Here is a 20,898-nt window from a genome sequence, read left to right as displayed (position 1 = left end):
GAATCTCTCATGTCATACTCATTCAATTTCAGTTTCCATGCGTAAAGCTATCCGAAAGTGCTCCACACGTGAGCACTAGTTCTTAATAACTATTATTAAAAATCTGGTGTGGTACACTCACACAACTTTCCTTGCTCATATTTGAAACTACGATCAGACTTCTGTATTTGTGTATATATAATTGTTTTCAAAGTACTTTTCCTTTGTGTGAATAATTGTGAAATTGGATGATTTTTTTTGTCGTCAATTTTTTAAAGTCGTCAAAACAGCTGTTCTACAGATGAAATATCTCGACTATGTGTTCTTTTTATGAACTGCGCTACCTACCTACCTCGTGCACGAGAAGGAGGTTACTAAGTCCATTTCCCAAGGATGGGGTGGACCCCCCATTGGTTTCCCAGAAAGGAGACTCATGCCAGTTGATAGAGCTGATAAATAACTATACAGAGTATGAATTTGAAAAAAATCGGTCAAGTTATTTTTGAGAAAATCGTGAAAAACATGGTTTTTAGTAATTATCCGCCATTTTTCTCGAGAATATTACGGAGCTCCTGCAATTTTCCCAGGAAAAAAACTCATGTCATTTGATAGTGCTTATGAATACCTATCCACGGTATGAATTTGAAGGAAATCGTTAGAGCCGTTTTCGAGAAAACGGTGAAAAACATGGATTTTTAGTCATTATCCGCCATTTTTCTCAAGAATATTACGGAGCTCCTGAAATTTTTCCAGAAATGAGACTCATGCCAGTTGATAGGGCTTATAAATAGCTATCCATGGTATAAATTTGAAGGGAATCGTTAGAGCCGTTTTCGAGAAAACCGTGAAAAACATGGATTTTTAGTCATTATCCGCCATTTTTCTCAAGAATATTACGAGCTCCTGAAATTTTTCCAGAAATGAGACTCATGCCAGTTGATAGGGCTTATAAATAGCTATCCATGGTATGAATTTGAAGGAAATCGTTAGAGCCGTTTTCGAGAAAACCGTGAAAAACATGAATTTTTAGTCATTATCCGCCATTTTTTCCGCCATCTTGGATTGGATTTTATAATATCTCATTTGTATTTCATTCATCCAAATAAAATGATAGTATCTTATTGCAAAATACTTTATTCAATTCTAGAAGCATAAACTGATTCCGTTTCATAAACTATTTTGTAAACACGTTCACATCAAATCAGAATCAGCTGACTTCAAGGTTATTTTACAGCCCTAGGGCCGTAAAAATTTTACCGGCCTGGTCAGAAAACAATCACTTTCGGCCTCCATATGACGCACGTAAACCAGCTCATTACATCCAAGTGGGGCGAAAAAAATCATACTGTAGTTTTTAATAACTTATTACTTGTTAATAATGTATTTTTCAGAGATATCGACGTACCTGCAGGCACCAAGTAGAACTGACAGGGCACTGTCTGTCTCCCAAGACTGTTGGTGGCCCAACACGACACCGTGCCGTAGTCGGCGAGCGAAGCGGGCCTGAAGGTTGCCGTGCTACGGGTGTCCTCCACCGAGAACTCCACTCGTTCGTCACGGCTTCCGTCGCGGGAATCCGGAACGACCTCGTTACTGCTGGTTCCGTCAGTACGGGAATATGTAACGGCACCGTCATGGAACCCACCAAGGGAGTCAGTTTCCGTTGCACTTTCCATGCGCCACGTAAAACTGACCTCGGCCGGATTGGCTTCCACCTCGCAGATGATCTCGGTTGGTTCGTAGCGAGCGGCTAGCACCGTGGTTTTCTGACCGGGGCGGCAGATTGGAGCAACTGTCGAAAATAATAAAAGAAGAATTTGAAATAGTTTTGGTGAATTCAATCATAATTATTATTATATTTTCCTACAGCTACCTCGGAAAGTTGCTGTTCCTGTACTGATTACAATACCCAAAGATTCACTTTTCCGCTCTAGTGCGGGAAACATTTTTTCTGCACTCCAGATTTGCAATATGGCAACACAAAATAGTTAGTAGGTTATATGGAGCACCAGTGCAGGAAAATCCAAATTAAGTTGGTAACTGTAGTGTGGTATAGTGTTGTGGTGCACGTTATAATATGAAGGCAGTGGACAACAGTGGATGACAGCGACAGCCACCACATTCAGCACACAGCCTTCATTCATTTACTACTACATTATCCAATTTTAAATAAATAAAGGTTTTTATTAATAATAAAACTACACAGAAAAACATTTGATGGATTTCAGGGAATTTTACCCATACCCACTTTTCATATTCAATGGTAACTGTAGGAAAAAATTAATGTGTGCGCAAAGTTCCTCTGCTGCACTCAAGAAGCCATTCCGCCCTCGCCTACGGCTCGGGCGTAAACATTTCTTTCGGTGCAGCAAACTTTCACTTTGCGCACTAGTTGCACAAATAACTATTAGTGAAGACCTGAATGCCAATTTACCACCTGTTAGCTGCTTATCCATGTAACATACAGTCAAAAATGGTTATTTTCGAAAAAAGTGTTCAAGTGTGTAACACTGAATACAGTCAAAATATTATGGTTTTTTCATAGATTTGATGAAGTTGAATATGTGACATTGTATCTCTCTCTCATTGTGTATTATCTTGTTTTTAAAAATCCAGATAGCTTTGGTGTAAACCCATTCAGGAAAATAGATATACCTGTACAGCCACAGGGAGTGAAAAATTGTTTGATTAATCTGAACCGATGCACTTACCTTGAGATAGGTTTTTATTTATTAAGTCAATTAACAATGAATTTCATTGGAGGAATGAAAATTAGGAAAAATTACGGATTGTAGGAAGAGAAGAAAAAGAAGAAGAAGAGGAAAAAGATTGATTGATCAGCTGCCTTTATTTAAAAAACTAGGAGGACGAAGTTAGGGCGCAGCCGGCCTTCTCTTACCCTTAGCCCTCAATAGGTAGAGGTAGAGAGATGAGAAGAGGAAGATGAAGAAGAATATGTAGAGAAAGAAGGAGAGGAAGAAGAAGAAGAAGAAGGGGAAGAAGAAGAAGAAGAAGAAGAAGAAGAAGAAGAAGACGAAGAAGATTGATTGATTGACTGCCTTTATTCAAAAAACTAAGAGGAAGAAGTTAGGGCGCAGCCGGCCCTCAATAGTTAGAGTTAGAGAAATGGGAAGAAGATGATGAAGAAGAAGAGGAGGAGGAAGAAGAAGAAGAAGAAGAAAAAGAAGAAGAAGAAAGATATGAAAACATTGCTAAAAATGAATATCCAAACAAGGCTTCTGGATAGAAAAATATGAAAAATAAGTCACTGTTGGTGGGGAAAAATGGACTATTATAACGGTAGAAAGAATAGAGTCGGAATTGGAGTGGCACTTTGCCAACGACAACTGAAATTTTCCGTTCTCTCCATTTCGCAAATTTGATTGATTAGCTGAGAGATTTGGAGAGAATGAGAGAAATAGAGTTGTGAGAGAGTGAAAGATAGCAGGCGATGTACGAGAAGAAGCCAAAAAGAGTACAATCAGGAAAGAGTAGAAGTGAGTATGGAAGAGAGAAATATTGAGAGTTATTCTAGAGATACAATGAGAGAGAGAAAGCGAGTGACCTTCCTTTGTACGAGCGGGAGTAAGATAGAGAAAGTTGCAAGCAATGCACGAGTAGAAGCCAGGACGAGGGAGAGAGAGGGAGAGTATTATGAAAATTGAGTGAAAGAGAGTAAGACAGAATGGTGAAAGATTGAGTATGAGAAGAATATATTGACAGATATTTGAGAGAGGCAGTGAGAGAGTGAGAGAGCTTGCATTTCCCAAGTGGAAATCAGAAAGAGAAAAATGATAGCAATGCAAGAGTAGAAGCTAGATTGAGAAAGAGTATAAGAGTAGGACAGAGAAAAGGAGAAATATTTGAGATTGATTTGAATGAACTATATGCCTTCGTTTAGGGTGGAGTTGGAACTCCAGGTACTCTCACAAAACCCTTGAAGAGAGTGAAAGAAAGTGAAAAGTGAAAGAAAGTGAGAGAGAGACCAACTGTCATTTGACATTGACACTGATCTTCTCGCAGTTTCCTTTTTGGAAATAATATTAGAAACTAGAAAGAGATAGGGTGAGAGAGGGTGAGAGAGGGTGAGAGAGGGTGAGAGAGGGCGAGAGAGGGAGTATGACAGAGGGAGAAAAATTCAAATAAATTTGAGAGAGAAATTGATTGATTGATTGATTGATTGAGTACTTTATTTATGTAGATTACAATATATACTGGCTTATACACTTATATACAATAGCTCACAATACAGCAAAATTAAAGATGAATTTACATAATATAGACTAAGAGAATAATTTTTGAACTGTATATGATATGAAAAAGTAATTTGTAATATAATAACTATAGATAATTATATTGTTATGCATCTACATAAATTGGCGGAGCTTTGGACATATCAACGTCCATTCTTCAGAAAGAATATTAAAAATATCCTCCCCACTAACTCTCTACCAAATGAGAGAGAAAGAAAGTAAGGGAGAGTAGAGTATAGGAGAGATACGAACTCACATTATTTGACATCAAGACTGATCTTACTGTTCCCGTCTCCGTCTCCTTTCTTGGTTGGTAGCAACGTAGCCGATAGTAAGCTCCAGGAAGAGAAAAAGCACGAGAGCGCGTGGGAAAGTAAGAAAGAGAGAGAGTGAGTAAGAGAAAGACGAACTCACATTTGACATCGAGACTGATGCTCTGGCTATAGCCGTCTCCCTCCTGGTTGCTAGCAACGCACGAATATACGCCGCTGTGCGCTCGGCTACAGTTGTTGATAAGCAACGTTGCTGAGTCGAAGAAATAACCGTCAGACCCGTTCACTGAGATCACTTTATCCTGCAACACATTCCATTAATAAAATATTAATTTCTACTTGTACAGGATTGGTGAAAATTATGGAAATAGCTAAATAAATAAATCAATGAAAATATTTCTCCAAAAAGTATAATTTGACAGAAAGTTTCTTTGATGATTCAATTTGAATAAAAAACTATTTTTTGTCGCTTGAGAATTTTAGTCCGTCATCTTGGATCCGACATTTTGAATCCAACTTCCTTTTTTAAATGGGAAGGTGGTCATATGATCTCAATACAGAATTTCAATATGAATTATTGCGAAAACCGGACAACGATATTTCTAACCGTTTTAAAGTTATTCACATTCAAAGAAATCATTTTATAAAAATGTAGTATTTCAAAAACAAAATGAAGTTCCATAAAGATACTATATAATAATAGATTGGTTATCCTATTATCCATAATGAACGATGTGGTAAAAAAATAGTCTAATTTTAATCAAACAATGAAAAATAGTCAATGATAATGAATACAAACTCCTGATATCAAATCAAATCAATTTATCATCACAATTTACAAATAATACAGTACAGTTACAGTAAATTTATATATATCCTTACGTTATGAGAGACTCACATGTAGGCTTAAGCCTGTGTTTGTGAGGGCCTGGCGTAATTCGCTGAATTTAAAATCGATAAGCTAAGTTATGAAAATTAATATTATATTAAACTAAATTTGAGAAGAATACAGACTGAAAAAACTATATGAATAAATGTTGATCTATATATATGAAAGCGAAATGGCACTCACTCACTGACTGACTGACTGACTGACTCACTTACTCACTCACTCACTCACTCACTCACTCATTCGCAGAACTGAAAATCTACCAGACCAAAAACGTTCAAATTTGGTAGGTATGTTCAGTTGGCCCTTTAGAGGCGCACTAAGAAATCTTTTGGCAATATTTTAACTCCAAGGGTGGTTTTTAAGGGTTTAAAGTTCGTCTTTTAGCATGCATATTCTCCTTATTCTCTTAATTATAATTTAAAAAAGGCCATACCATATGTTAATATAGAACTATAATCTAGAGAGAGTACCTCTTCGAAACAGTTGTTAACTGGTAACTGAATTAATTATTTTGTCAGGTTGGCATTAAGTTGAGTTGACTTTGTTAGGTTGGCACCAAGTTGAAGATTGAAATGCATTTATCGCGGAAAAATTGATTGGGCACTGCTACTTCAATCAGAGCTATTCCTGGGAATATTATATTACTAGCCGTCAGGCTCGCTTCGCTCGCCATATCCGTTTAGCCAGACGTTTAGTCTGGACCTCCGACTGGATCGTCCTAACATATGATAAAAATGCCCAAATGAAAATTGCTTATCTCATTCTTGGACGATCCAGTCGTGGGTCCAGGGGGCGGAGCCCCCTGGCTAGACGGATATGGCGAGCGAAGCGAGCCTGACGGCTAGTATTACAGAAAGAAAACAAATAATTGGCTGCAGAAACAGCCAGTTCTAATGACTTAAAAGTTAGTAAAACTAAAAGATAGATACACTATAGCAATGCAATTAAATACTAAGTTAATCATTTAACTATCATTTCAATTTATTTTGAAAATCTACTTGACAATAATTTTATCACTGTATGGATATAGAACTATAGTTGAAAATGTATCAGCACAATTATTACAGGCTCACACAATATGAATCTCAGAACTGTTCCATAGTCTTACAATGAACAATAGCCAACAATCTGGATTTGAAACTTCCCGTATTAATTACGTGTCTAACAATGTTCCTGAAATGTACACCTACAGTAATTGATTTAGTAGACTCGGAAGCTGAAAGTTAAACCAGCTTCTCCCTTTGTTATCTCGTGGAGAGCGTCCACACAAACTTTACTTTCACAATATCAGACGCCCACTCACAAAAATCCCTTCCTTTTGATACAAGAAGGGAAAAAAGGTTGTGCCTTATGCAAGAAAGGGAAAAGTAGGGAATTATTATTCCATGTTGTACGGTTAACATTCTCTCCAAATACAAGACGGGTAAAAAAGGTTGTGCCTTATGCAAGAAAGGGAAAAATCTTGGGAATTATTCCATGTTGTACGGTTAACATTCTCTCCAAATACAAGAAGGGTGGAAAAGGTTGTGCCTTATGCAAGAAAGGGAAAAGTAGGGAATTATTATTCCATGTTGTACGGTTAACATTCTCACCAAATACAAGAAGGTTAAAAAGGTTGTGCCTTATGCAAGAAAGGGAAAAATCTAGGGAATTATTCCATGCTGTACAGTTAACCTTCTCTCCAAATACAAGAAGGGTAAAAAAGGTTATGCCTTATGCAAGAAAGGGAAAAATCTTGGGAATTATTCCATGTTGTACGGTTAACATTCACTCCAAATACAAGAAGGGTGGAAAAGGTTGTGCCTTATACAAGAAAGGGAAAGTAGGGAATTATTATTCCATGTTTTAAGGTTAACATTCTCTCCAAATACAAGAAGGGTGGGAAAGGTTGTGCCTTATGCAAGAAAGGGAAAAATCTAGTTGCACTCTACAATAGGTTTCTAGTAATAGGTCTAAGATGTACTTGAAAATAATAAAATTATATACTACAAGAAGTTGAAATTTTACATGAATAACTCACATTGTGCTTCCAAACAACTTTGTAAACAGGAGGATTGGCTTCCAAGACGCATTTCATACTAACTGGAGATCCTTCGTTGACAGTGCTCGCATTCGAGCTTCTCAGCATCACAATTGAAACTATCGGGATATCTGGAAACAGAATTAAAAACAAATTCATTTCCAGAGAGGAGTATTCTATTTTTAACAGTAGTCTATGAACTTCCTGTGTTGCTAAGATGATGTTGTGGACGATATTCATATGGAATGGTCTGCAATGAGTTGCCAGAGTCAATGAAAAATTAACCTGTCTCTCTGTTCAACAAATCACTATTTGATATTTTGCGTGCAAACCCCTTATATTCTTTGGAGGAGCTTTTCACTTATACCTTCTGATCAAGTTTCAAGTAAAAATTATATTCATTAATTGTCTATGAACTTCCTGTGTTGTTAAGATGATGTTGTGGAAGATATTCATATGGAATGGCCGACAATAGGTTGCCAGAGTCAATGAAAAATTAACCTATCTCTCTTTTCAACAAACCACTAATTGATATTCTGCGTGCAAACCCCTTCTATTCTTTGGAGGAGTTTCTCACTCTTCACTCATTTTTTTCGATTAAGTGTTTAGTAAAAATTATAATTATAATTATCAATTGAAGTGTTAAGTGTTATGACTGTATGGTCCTATAGCAAAAGAAATAAATCAAAATCGAATTATATCAAATAAATGCAAACGACTTGATTTGAAGACCAGTACTGTAATTTATTGGAACAGTTTGAGATACTACAGGATTGTGCAGAGGAAACGCATGTTTTTCGAATAGCCAGTACTCGTCAACGGGAGAGGGTATTGCCCTGGAACGAATGTTGGCAGACAACCCATACTATGCCATTTCAGTTGCTATGAGCGTTGGAACGTACACCATCGTGTGTTCGCTGTTAAGCAGTTTTTTTTTAGAAACAATGAATCTGTTGTCACAGTGCAACGCTTTTTCGTCAATATTTTAGAGTTGAGGGTCGAGGTGTAATGCCCGATCGAAATACTGTACTCCGATGGGTTGCAGCGTTTAGGAGTACTAGTTCTGTGATGAGAAAGAAACCACCTGGTCTTCCCCGTTCAGTTCGTACTCCAGAAAATTTAGACCGAGTCAGTGTCGTCGAGTCGATCGTCTAGGACTAGTAACAACTGCCGTTCTGACTCGGTCTACACTTTCTGGGGAACGGGGAAGACCAGGTGGTTCCTTTTTCATAACAGATCTAGTACTCCTAAACGCTGCAACCCATCGGAGTACAGTATTTCGATCGGGCATTGCACCTCGACCATCAACTCTAAAGTATTGAAGAAAAAGCGTTGCACTGTGACTACAGATTCATTGTTTCTAATAAGAAGAACTGCTCAACTGCGAACACACGATTTTGTACTTTCCAAATGAAATGGCATATTATGGGTCGTCTGCCAACATTCGTTCCAGGGCAATACCCTCTCCCGTTGACGAGTACTAGCTGTTCGAAAAACATGCGTCTCTTCTGCACAACCCTGTAGTTTTGAAAAGCTACCAGATATAATATAGAACTATAATCTCGAGAGAGTACCTCTTCGAAACAGTTGTTCTGGTAACTAATTAATACATATTAGTAACTGATTACCTTATAGATCTGCGCAGGCGCAGAAATAGTAAGTCTCACCGAAGTAGGCTCTTTATTTTTATTGTTTTCTTCAAGTAATTGTAACTAATATAATAATTTTATCAGTGAGATACGAACCAATTAGTGTGCGTCCATGTTAATTTGTGTTAAATGCAGCGGGATATGTGAGTATACACTGAGGATTCCAGTTAAATTCTCATCTCGGTACGTCTAACCTAAAATATTTTTCGTTTTGAAATGCCAATCTACGGTAGTATTGTCTTATCAGGAACTGAGAAAGAGCGCAACTACCTGAAAAGTGAGAGAGTGGATTCTATTGTCTGATTGCTTTTCTGTTTCAATTATCGCTACTGCGATAGATATAGCCTATTCTATTCTACTGTAATCGTTCTAGCAACGATTTGTTGTGACTTGAGAAATTGCAGATGAGCGCGTCAATTTGAATTTTATCGGGCCTGCCAACAAAATATTTTCTTTGAATACTTTTTCGTTGGGATCTCAACCTGATCAGATAGCAAACATCCAGACGTCTTCCAATAGCGGCAACTTTTAAATCTTTTTGAGTACCGGTAGTGATTTTTCCTTCTGAAGTTCATACTTTTCATCCTTTCTCTTTTCACTCCCATCTTCCAAGTCCTTTCTTTATCAGGAGCTTCCTTTCTCATCCTGCTTTGATAGCTCTCTAAGCACTTCTTATTGCCTTTTTCTTCCTTCCTTCTACCGTGTTATATAAATAACAGGAATATTATAGAATCAACTTGTGCATCCCAGATTGCAATGATGACAAGGTATATACGCAATAGCTATAAAACTCAAATGGAGAGCAATCTCAATAATCTAAAAGAGGGCTTGATTGACAGCTCAGTGATAGATACCGCTGTAAATTTTCATGCGATTTTTGAGGTCATTTCGGAAAAATTTTCTAGGGAGGCAGTAGTAGATATAATCCCGCCTGTTATTTCATTGCTTAATAAATACGATGCAGCAATTAAAGTCAATGAAGATCTAAAGACAAACCTAGCAGACTTAGCAGCAGAAAATGTTTCATTGGGAAAATCACTTTCACAGGAGCGGAAGAACAGGAAGTACGTGTTGGATGATTCGATTTGCAATGAAGAGAGGGCGGATTCTGAGATTAGAGAGCTCAAGTCAAAGCTAATCTCAGTGCAAACCACTGTTGATAAACTAAGAGTTGAAATCTCTACAAAGGATGCTATTGTCAATCTTTTACAAAGTGATGCAAAGCATGCAGCTGATCAAATTAAAACATTAGAACATGAGTTGGCATTATTTAAAAAAAGAGAAACGTTTCCATCAGAGCAGTTTATTACCCCCAAGAAAACTTGTAAGTTGAATCGAGTTTCTGGCTACTGTGGTGTAGAAGTGAGGAATCGTTTCTCGCTTCTCGATGTTAATAATGATTGTGAATCGCAGCAGTCAGTCGTGGGTCATACTTTTGCAGTGAAAGCGCAAGTACATAGGAGTGCCTCTCCAGACGGTACCAAGTCACTGTCTAGACAGTCGGTAAAAAACCGCATTGTGATTCTCGCTGATAGCCAGGGAAGGGATATGTACAACTTTTTGAGCGGATTATACAAGGATTATGATATTTTTGTTTATACACTACCGGGAGCTAAGTTGAAACAAGTTGTCAAGAATGGACTGCAGTTTGTGAGACATTTGACAAAGTCAGATTATGTGTTTGTGATGGCTGGATCAAATGATTTTGGTCGCTATAGACCATGCTATCTCTCCGTGCATCAGGGATTGGATGTGATTCTCGGAGCGGGATTGAGCACAAACATCATAATCAGTTCGATTCCCTGCAGATATGATGAACCTCACCTGAACGATGACATAGAATTCATCAATGCCTCAATCTCAAACAGACTCTCCTCGTACATTGGCAAATTGAATGTTGTATACGGTGATTTCAATGATAAATTGCACAGGTATCACTTTAGTAAAGGAGGTTTACACTATGGGAAAAAAGGAAAGCGCTTATTAGGGAAATTATTCAGTGAACTTGTAATCGGTAAAAGTCAATCAAAACGCCAAGTAAAAGAGGTAATGGAAAACTGTGACGATGGAAATGCGATAGTCCCCGACCCTGATTACCAGTACTCCATAACAACAGCCTCGACCCCTTTGGCTGAAGAGCCTCCCGGCATTGATCTTGGGGAGACGGCTGGCGCCCTTCATCTTGGAGACGAGACTCCCCACCGGATGGACGACGGTGATCACAACATCTCATCACAGTCACCTCACGATCAGTTGGTATCTTCTGTCTTACCTGTCCATAATAATTCAGGAACTGAATTTTCATCTGTGGAGCGTGATATTTCCACCAATTCAATGAGAAATGTTAATTTAAACTGAGAATTACTGACAAAGAGAGTAACTCTGCTTATAGACTTGTACATAATGATCTATGTAACTTAGACTATGACAAAAATAATTGTAGTAGAAATAATTTAAATATTAGCTCGACTAATTTTAATATGGAGGTTGGTCAGTCCACTGTGTTCAACTTCTTGTCGTGGAATGTTCAGGGGTTAAGTAACAAAATTGACTACATTGAGACTCTTCTAAATGACAATGACACCCATTTTGTGATGATAAGCGAGCATTGGTTAAAAAAGGATGAATTAAATTTCGTAAAAATAGAAAATTTTCATTTAGGTTCTTATTTTTGCAGATCAAATAGGATTCATGGTGGTGCTGCTATATTTGTAAATGATAAGTTTGAACCTAGGGAGATGCAGAGGGTGAAAGATTTGTCCGTTGAAATGATCTGTGAGTCTTGTGCAATTAAAATACCTGCATTGAGTGTAATAGTTGTTTCCATTTATAGACCGAGCAGCGCTTTGTCAAGTAACTTCTCCGAATTTCTGGACATATTGCATGAAATATTAAATTACCTATGTACTTTCAACTGTCATATAATTTTGGGCGCAGATTTCAATGTTGATTTCAACGTAGCAAACAAGTACAGAGATGATCTTTTAAATTTATTGGCCAGTTTTAACTTAAGAATCACAACGAAAGAGACGACACGACCAAACTTACATACAGGTGGTTCATGTATAGATAACATTGTCACTGATATTCATCACACTAGGTGGGAAAGTAAAATTGTTTATACTGCTCTCTCCGATCACTTGGCTCTAACCCTTAAAGTGAGAATTAATAATAAATCCGGTGCCAAAAAGAAACAGGGAATACACCTATCAAGAATGGTTAGCGATTATGGAACGTGCATATTTGTAGCATCAATTCGACGTATAAATTGGATAGCCGTTTATGAATTGGTAGACATTGAAAAGAAAGTTGACAAGTTCTACAGTCTTTTCTTGAGGGCTGTGGACACAGCGTATCCATTGCTACAGAAGAGGACAGGTTCAAGGGCAGCCAAAAATAAATGGTACACACCTGAATTAAGAAATTTGAAATATAAATCTGAGCAGCTATTTCATAAATTTAGGACACTTAGAACCGATAATATCAAGGTAGAATACAACAGACTTAGAAGACAATACAGATCAGAAATGAAGCTAGCTAAACTCAATTACAATAGTAAATGTATACAAGAAAGTAAAAATAAAATTAAAGCTGCATGGGAAGTAGTTAATAGGCATCTTGGTAGGAATAGTTCTTCATTAAATAGTTCCTGTAAGTTGTCCGGTGATGAAATAAACAGATTCTTCTTAGATAGAATAGAAGCCCAGAACAAAAACATTCCTAAGAGTACTTTCGACTCCAATTACTACTTATCAGAAGTGCCAAAGCCAGAATCAAAGTTCATCTTTGAGCATTTCACCGTGGAAGAAGTTTTTGACACAATTCACAGAATGAATAACAGCAACTGTCTGGATGTGAATGGCCTTAACTCTTCAATACTGAAAACGGCTGCTTCCGAAATCTCAGAAGTTCTAGCCCACATTTTCAACCAGTGTCTGGACATGGGGATTTTCCCTGACAAACTGAAAAGGGTGAAGATGATCCCTGTATTCAAGAAGGGTGATAAGTCTGACATAGAGAATTACCGACCTATTTGTATAATAGAAATAATTTCTAAATTATTTGAGATGCTGCTCCACAAACAATTGGTAGGTTATTTCGAAAAAAACAGTATACTGACAGAAAGCCAATATGGTTTTCGTAAGAACCTGAGTACTTGTGACACTGTTTTGAAGCTTGTTCAGGATGCTATTGAAAAGTTGGAGCAAAATAGACGTGTCAACCTTAGAGCCTATGATCAATCCAAAGCATTTGAGTCAGTAGAATATAGTATCTTAGCGAACAAACTCTCATACTATGGCCTTGAAAACGCGGCAGTAAACCTCATTCATTCATACCTAACCAATAGACTGCAGTTTGTTTGTAGAGATGGTAAATTTTCAAGTGGTGAAGTCGTTAAGTTTGGTGTGCCACAAGGATCCATACTTGGGCCACTTTTATTTATCATCTACATAAATGACTTACCAAGTTTGATAAGCAATTGTCACATTGACAACCAACCCTACCTTTTTGCTGACGATCTAGGTCTAATAGTGAATGGTTCTGATAAACAAAGTGTAGATACAGTGGTTGAAACAAGCACATTGGCTATAAGAGATTGGTGTGCATCAAACAGTTTAAGCTTGAACCTACAAAAAACCAACGACCTTCAGTTCAGCTTCAACACCAGGTCCACCGACATAGGCTATCTAAAGTTCTTGGGTTTTATGCTAGACACTAATTTAAATTGGAAGTGCCATATAACATACATAGCTGGGAAGCTGAGTAAAGGTTTATTTGTATTGCGCAGGCTGAGACATATTGTTAGACATGATGTTCTAATGAGTGTGTATTATGCTCATATCTTTAGTCATCTAGCTTATGGCATACAATTGTGGGGAAACTGTTCCACAATTATCACACTTTTCAGACTGCAGAAGAGGGCTGTAAGAATTATCTGTAAGGAACCACCCCGAGCTTCATGTAGAGCGCTATTCCGTAGATTAAGGTTATTGACTCTGCCTTCACTTTATGTGTTTTCATGTTGTTTATATGTTAAAAAGCACCTGAGTAATTTTAGATTAAATGGTGATATCCATAGTTACCCCACAAGAAGCAGTCTTAATGTTAGAATTGAGAGTAATCAATATACAAGCTCTCAGAAAAATTGGAAATACATGTCGGTAAAGCTATTCAATGAACTTGATGTTGACGTTCGAACGATGAACGTTCCACAATTCAAGACTCACTTGAGGGATTTGCTAATAGAAAGGTGCCTGTATTCTGTGAGAGAGTTTTTTGTCTGACCAAAGCTAACTGTGATATATTGTAAATTGTGTTAGGCGTCTAAGTGCTTTCTATTGATCTATAGTACTGCTTCAACTTAATTCTATGACACTGTGTTTCAGTCAATTCGATTTCAGTAATTATGTTGAACCATTTAAATAAATCTTGAGAACGTAATATTTCTGAAGATTTAATGATCAATGCTGTATATCGCTGATATATCCAACACATCCGATGAAGAATATAGTTGGATGTTAATTTTATTAATTTGTCAATAATGATAAAATATGCTAGTATAAGATTGGTCATTCATGGAGACAGGATTATAAATGGAAGGTACACCATTCAATAAATAAAATATATAAATACATATAGAATCAACGAGCAATAATAAAATATGGACCAATAAATATAAAAACAATATGAGAAGATATGTAAGAAAAATATCACAGGTAGCTCACTAAAAATCTTATTATGCTTATTAGCATCGATTAATAAATCTCGTTTTTTACTATCAGCATATATTAATATATATAATATATATAATATGGCTCAATCTGTTAACTTACTTCCACTTGTCGAATAAAATTTATAATTCTGTATTCCAACAATTTTAACTATTAAATATTATTAAATCTTAGGGTTTGAGTTTGGCCTTTAGTGGAATTTGAATAAAATAAATTATCTTAGGAACTTTGAGCTTTCTGGTAATTCTTTTATATGCTACTGATGTTAAAAATAATAAAATGAGCATATAGAATAAATTGAATATCAATAAATACAAATTCTGTGAATACTTAAATCTTCAATTCTCATCAATGTTCTTAATAAGACTTTCCCTTATCTTGATAATTAAGATAATTATTAACATAATTATTATGACCCTCGATGAGCTAGCTTTTTTATATTCACCAATTTGTAGCACTGAGGATCCTCTTAATATTTAAAACTCACGTGCAAAGATTTTTCCCAAATTTAAAGATGTGGCATGGATTTCGCCTTGTGTGTCCTATGCCTTATTTCTGATGGGCTGATGTCGTCTCCTCCAGTAGGGGAATAATTAATTTAATAACTCTTGTCATACAACGACTTCACTGAGTAATGATAATTTATCAGTTATAGTTCAAAATTTAAACTTTGATATGATTTAATTTAAAATATGGGTTCAGTCTATGGATCTCAATTTTTGCTGGTGACTCTGGTGACCTCTGGCAAGCAAGTGAGAGCTCTTGCTTTCGCATTTTCATACGATACTTCCTTTTTCTAAATTTGCATAGTATTTACATAGTTGCTACAATTGGTGTATTTCAACAAATTCCCATGACATAATTTGACTCTGACAAATAGTTCGCAATATAAAGACATGATATACAATAATACGTGAATATTTTCACACTTAAATCTGGTCTCATGCAAGTTATGCATATACATAAATTTTACAATAATTATATATTTTCACAATTTTAAAAAAGACCAAGTGGTGACTTTTCGAAATATATATCTTTAGCGCCTACTAAATACTGGATTATGATTGGTTCATCACCAGTTCTTATACAAAATGTGCTATTGTATTACTGCGCTTAATAAAACTAGATCCCATTTCCTTTTTATTTTTATCATATTTTTTATACTGTATGTTTGTTTGCTCGTATATGCACAATAAATATTTTTATGTTTTTTTTTTTAAACGTTTTATGTCCCTTATTTAGCATGCTAGAATTCACAAAACCCCATTGTCCTCGCTTTATTGAGCACTGCATGCTTGCAATTATTTTGCTGTAAAGTATCTGACTGAATTTCAGATGTACGGCTTGACCACTGTTGATGGTTGCCGACAAGCGCTATTACCAAAGAACCTAACCTCAATACTTTATTATTATTTTTATTAAATAATTAAAAAATGACTTCCATATTCGTATTGTTGCAAATAATCATAGTACTTAGAGTCGTTATTATATTATCTCTATTATTCGATTGATAATATAATTGATGATAAAATTTCTGGTTTCTTTCCATGAGACCTAGTAATTCTTTTAACAAATAAATTTGAGGTGTATCAAAATGCTCCGTTAAAGAGTCAAATCATATATAATATAATCTTATTGGGTGGACATAGCATATTATTTTTAATGATCTTCATTAATGCCAAATCACTATGTATAAATCTACAGCTCAAGTTCTATACAAGAAAATGTTATGAATGCTTTTATTAGTACTCATGAAAATGCCAATCAGAGGAGAAAACTACCCAAGGAAGCCTCTTTTTGGAACAACAAAAAAAATAGGACAATTTCGAGTTGACTCCAACATTTAGCAGTGTTCAGCACTTCTCGAGGCAATTTCGCAACCGTTTAAGCATTGCACCTGTATAATTGAAAATTAGTTCAGCAATCCTACTACTGGTTTCTAGGCTGCTGATTAAAGCTGGCATCCTCGACCAACATCTGCTTGACATTCAGACGCAATTAACTTGGACCACAATCCAGGTGCTAAAGTCGCTCAATAGACGATTATGCAAGCTCAACCAAAACAGCCGATTCTCCAAAAAGATAATATATATTATCACGGTCAATATATCATAGCAAGCTTGCCGGAGTCATCTGAAAAACATTATCTGCTCGAAATGAAAATAATTAGAGATAGAAGTAGTCTTATGTACTGGAAGAGTTAATTAAGGCTTGTGTCTCAAATTAAAGTTATCCATGGCTAGATGATCTAACTGTAGAGGATTATCAGATCATAATACGAGATGATGTTCATTGAGGGTGATCAGAAGAGTCCTTGATAGTGAAACCAATAAATTTATTTGAAGTATGTGAATATGACTATCTAAGCTCTCAGTATTGTGTGGGAAAAATAACTGTGAACATTCAACCTGTAAGTTTCTAGAAAAATATACTTAACTTATTGCTGAATTTGATATTGATTTGACTCTACAAATGATTAATACGGGTATCATCGAATGTATCACTAAAGCTGATGATTCATAATCAACTCCAACGCTAGTAATTTATGTTTCATCACAAATACATCTATCCATGGAGAACTATCCAGAAATATTTTTGGGGTTCGAATCTCCAACAAAATAACTTTCTCGTGATCGCGTACAAACGTTAATATTTTTGGAGAGAATCAAAATATCAAGCATATTAATAAATATGACGGGTTGATATAAGCTGAAATCCAACTTGTAAATCAAAACAAATTATACCATTCAAATATTAGAAATCCAAAGTATTGGACTATTATATAGGATAGGGTGATGTGGATGCTCTTGAACACAAGCTTGCTAAATCGATTTCCACTCATTCTCCCCATGAGAAAACAGATCATTCACTCTAGCCTGGAACTGAATGCCACGTACTAACATAAATGAGCACTAAACGTTGAGCATTTGATTATATTATAATTGAACAATCAGCTACCGTGCGATGGAAATCAGTTGAAGTGGTATCCAATTATTCTTTATAAGTATCGATAAGTATTCCTCGTTATTTTGTGAAAATCTCTTCAGAAACTTATCTCACGTGAGTTAAGCAGGTAAACAGGAGACAGAATTCTGTTTCGAATTCAGTGTTCATGGCTTTCGTCAACGAGTCACTGGAGTGACGTTTATCGCACCAGTCGTTGATGCGTTGAGGCGACCGCGTGTGAAATTATTCACAACATGGGGATTCATTGACACATCCACACCAAACGGCTCATATGTGCAATAAGCGGATGCAACCCAATGTAATGAACGCTGATCATCCACTGTCGAATTACCATCAAATAGAAGCTTTAAGTCAGCGCTGTGGATAATTCTATATTATTTAATGAGTTTGGTTTACCTGAAACTCTATTGTTAGTCGGCTGATATATCCAATAATAATAATGGGAAAATTTATTTTCACACTCAAGAATAATACCGTATCCTAGAGAAAATTGATTTCCACTCTCATCATTTTTGTGGAAGAGAGATACATAGTCAATATTTTTTTATATGGGATTCCACAAACCGATGGTATACAAATCAAACTTTGATTAAAATAACTTCTCAAAACAAAGTAAACCACAATTATTTCTCTTAAACACATTACATGATATTGTCACCTGGTCATATGAGATATATATAATAATATATTCATCTCATATTGACTCTAATATTGGCGTATGAAGAAGGCTCCTTTTTTCTTTTATTGACCGAGCGAAGTGAGGTCTAAGATTCAAGTCGACGGTTTGGCATTTCTCTTAATGTTTAAATGTTTATATGTTGGGCATTTACGGAGAAACGCGTTAATAGATTTTCATGAAATTTGACAGGTATGTTCCTTTTTTAATTGCGCGTCGACGTATATACAAGTTTTTTTGGAAATTTTGCATTTCAAGGATAATATAAAAAAAATTCAAAATTTCCAAAAACCTTGTATATACGTCGACGCGCAATTTAAAAATGAACGAACATACCTGTCAAATTTCATGAAAATCTATTACCACGTTTCGCCGTAAATGCTCAACATATAAACATATAAACACTTAAACATTAAGAGAAATGCCAAACCGTCGACTTGAGTCTTAGACCTCACTCCGCTCGGTCAACTACTATGCTAATGAAAACAGTCTCGAGCTAGTGGAGTCCCGTATTGACATTTTAAGGTTGGCTCCGTTCACTATAGGTAGACAACACACTTTACCTACTATTCTCAATTGTAGTGGAAACAGTCACTCGACCAAGTAAGTAGAGTGGAGTTAGCTCGGTAGAGTTAGTATGCCAGTTACTCGACCACGAACTCTACTAGTGAAAACCAGACTTGATTGATGTAGATATGGGTGCCTAATACCATAGAGCAATAATAACTAATAACATAACTAATAACTAATAGCATAGAGAAACTCTCGCTATTGTTTCTCTATACTAATGCCATAGAGAAATTATAGCTTAAGTAGATATCCCATGGTATAGGGCGTTTATGTTGCAACTTTTACTGTTATCTCAAGTCGATTACTATCGATTATTGTAGATTTTTACTGTTTTGGCCGGGTGAGTGTGTATGAACGGCACAATATGAGAGACTACCAGCGTCACACAGCTTCACGGGAAAGAAATACGTGGACTATCGGCTTGAGATAACAGTAAAAGTTGCGACATAAACGCCCTATACCATGGGATATCTACTTAAGCTATTGTTTCTCTATACTAATACCCAGTCAGCCGTGTCCACAATGAGAAAATGTTCGACTTACATGATCGGTAAACATGTTTGTTGAGAAGCTCAGGGACAAACATTTTAAAAAGTTTGGACAATCATTGTTTGTCAAACAAAAAATAACTGTTTTTCCAAACATTTTAAGTATTAAACAGTGTTTCAGCTGTAAAACAGCAGTAAAACATAAAACCTGTTCTTTCCACTTACAAAAAATATTACTTTCCTTGCCCTATTACCATAGGTAAGGAAAGTATTGCTCTCCGAAAAAAATTAAGGTACCCCAATTTCTAAATTTCTATACGTTTCTTTTTCCTGAGTCCGAAAAAGTGGTTTTTGGGTATTGGTCTGTATGTGTGTGTGTGTGTGTGGTGTGTGTGTGTGTGTGTGTGTGTGTGTGTGTGTGTGTGTGTGTGTGTGAGTGTATGTGCGTCTGTGTACACGATATCTCATCTCCCAGTTAACGGAATGACTTGAAATTCGGAACGTAAGGTCCTTACACTATAAGGATCCGACACGAAAAATTTCGATCAAATGCAATCCAAGATGGCGGCTAAAATGGCGAAAATGTTGTCAAAAACAGGGTTTTTCGCGATTTTCCCGAAAACGGCTCCAACGATTTTGATCAAATTTAAACCTGGAATAGTCATTGATAAGCTCTATCAACTGCAACAAGTCCTATATCTGTAAAAAATTCAGGAGCTTTGCCCCATCTATGCAAAGTTTGATTTTAGATTCTCAATTATCAGCCTTCATATACAATTTAGACAAAAAATTTCAAGTGGAAAGGATTGAGCATGAAAATCTCAGCAATTGATGTCCGGTAACATTTCCACCTAGAATTGAAAATAAGCTTGAAATCCGAGAAAATGTGATTATTAAATTGCAAACTGTTGGCAACTGTTGGTTCTATTAAATCATTCACTACGAAGAGATAGCAGTTATAGTGTGTTTCCAGCGTTATTGCCCTGTCACCAGCTGTCTCATATCTTTGAATAGTAGACTTGAGATGCGCGAGTACACTAGCGTCAGGTGATCAATTTTCTTAACGGCAAGGAAAGTTGTGTGAGTGCACCACACCAGATTTTTTTGTTTGGTGACGCGTCTACACTGGCCACGGGCAAACATTGTTTGTCAAACATAATAAGATTTGCATAAACTTTTTCAACAAACATGTTTGTCGAATATTTGCTCAGTGTGGACGTGGCTTAACGGTGATTTCAATCACTGAACGGGGTAGTAAATATCAGCTATGATTACTAGAATGATAGATCCCATACATAGTACAGATCTAGCTCAGGAATTGACTAGATATATTATAATACAATGACAACAATAATCAAAACGTTCCCTTTGATGCACGTTCAAGCTCTGTAGCGTCTGAT

General features: G+C 36.3%; 1 protein-coding gene across 2 annotated transcripts in view; it reads right to left on the bottom strand.

The window, feature by feature from the left end:
* LOC111043462 (nephrin) overlaps positions 1-20,898 on the bottom strand; it is a 227,446-nt gene that overhangs the window by 79,901 nt on the left and 126,647 nt on the right. For both annotated transcript variants that reach the window (XM_039425564.1, XM_039425565.1), the window contains exons 8-10: positions 7,417-7,547; positions 4,647-4,806; positions 1,385-1,771 (exon numbers count right to left, since the gene is read on the bottom strand). In XM_039425564.1, the coding sequence (XP_039281498.1) occupies positions 1,385-1,771; positions 4,647-4,806; positions 7,417-7,547 (678 nt within the window). The remainder of the gene's footprint in view (positions 1-1,384; positions 1,772-4,646; positions 4,807-7,416; positions 7,548-20,898) is intronic.

The sequence above is a fragment of the Nilaparvata lugens genome, chromosome 4, assembly GCF_014356525.2.
Source record: "Nilaparvata lugens isolate BPH chromosome 4, ASM1435652v1, whole genome shotgun sequence".
NCBI classification, from domain to species: Eukaryota; Metazoa; Arthropoda; class Insecta; order Hemiptera; family Delphacidae; genus Nilaparvata; species Nilaparvata lugens.
Note: the sequence above shows the minus strand (reverse complement) of the source record. Positions and strands in the feature narration are given on the sequence as shown.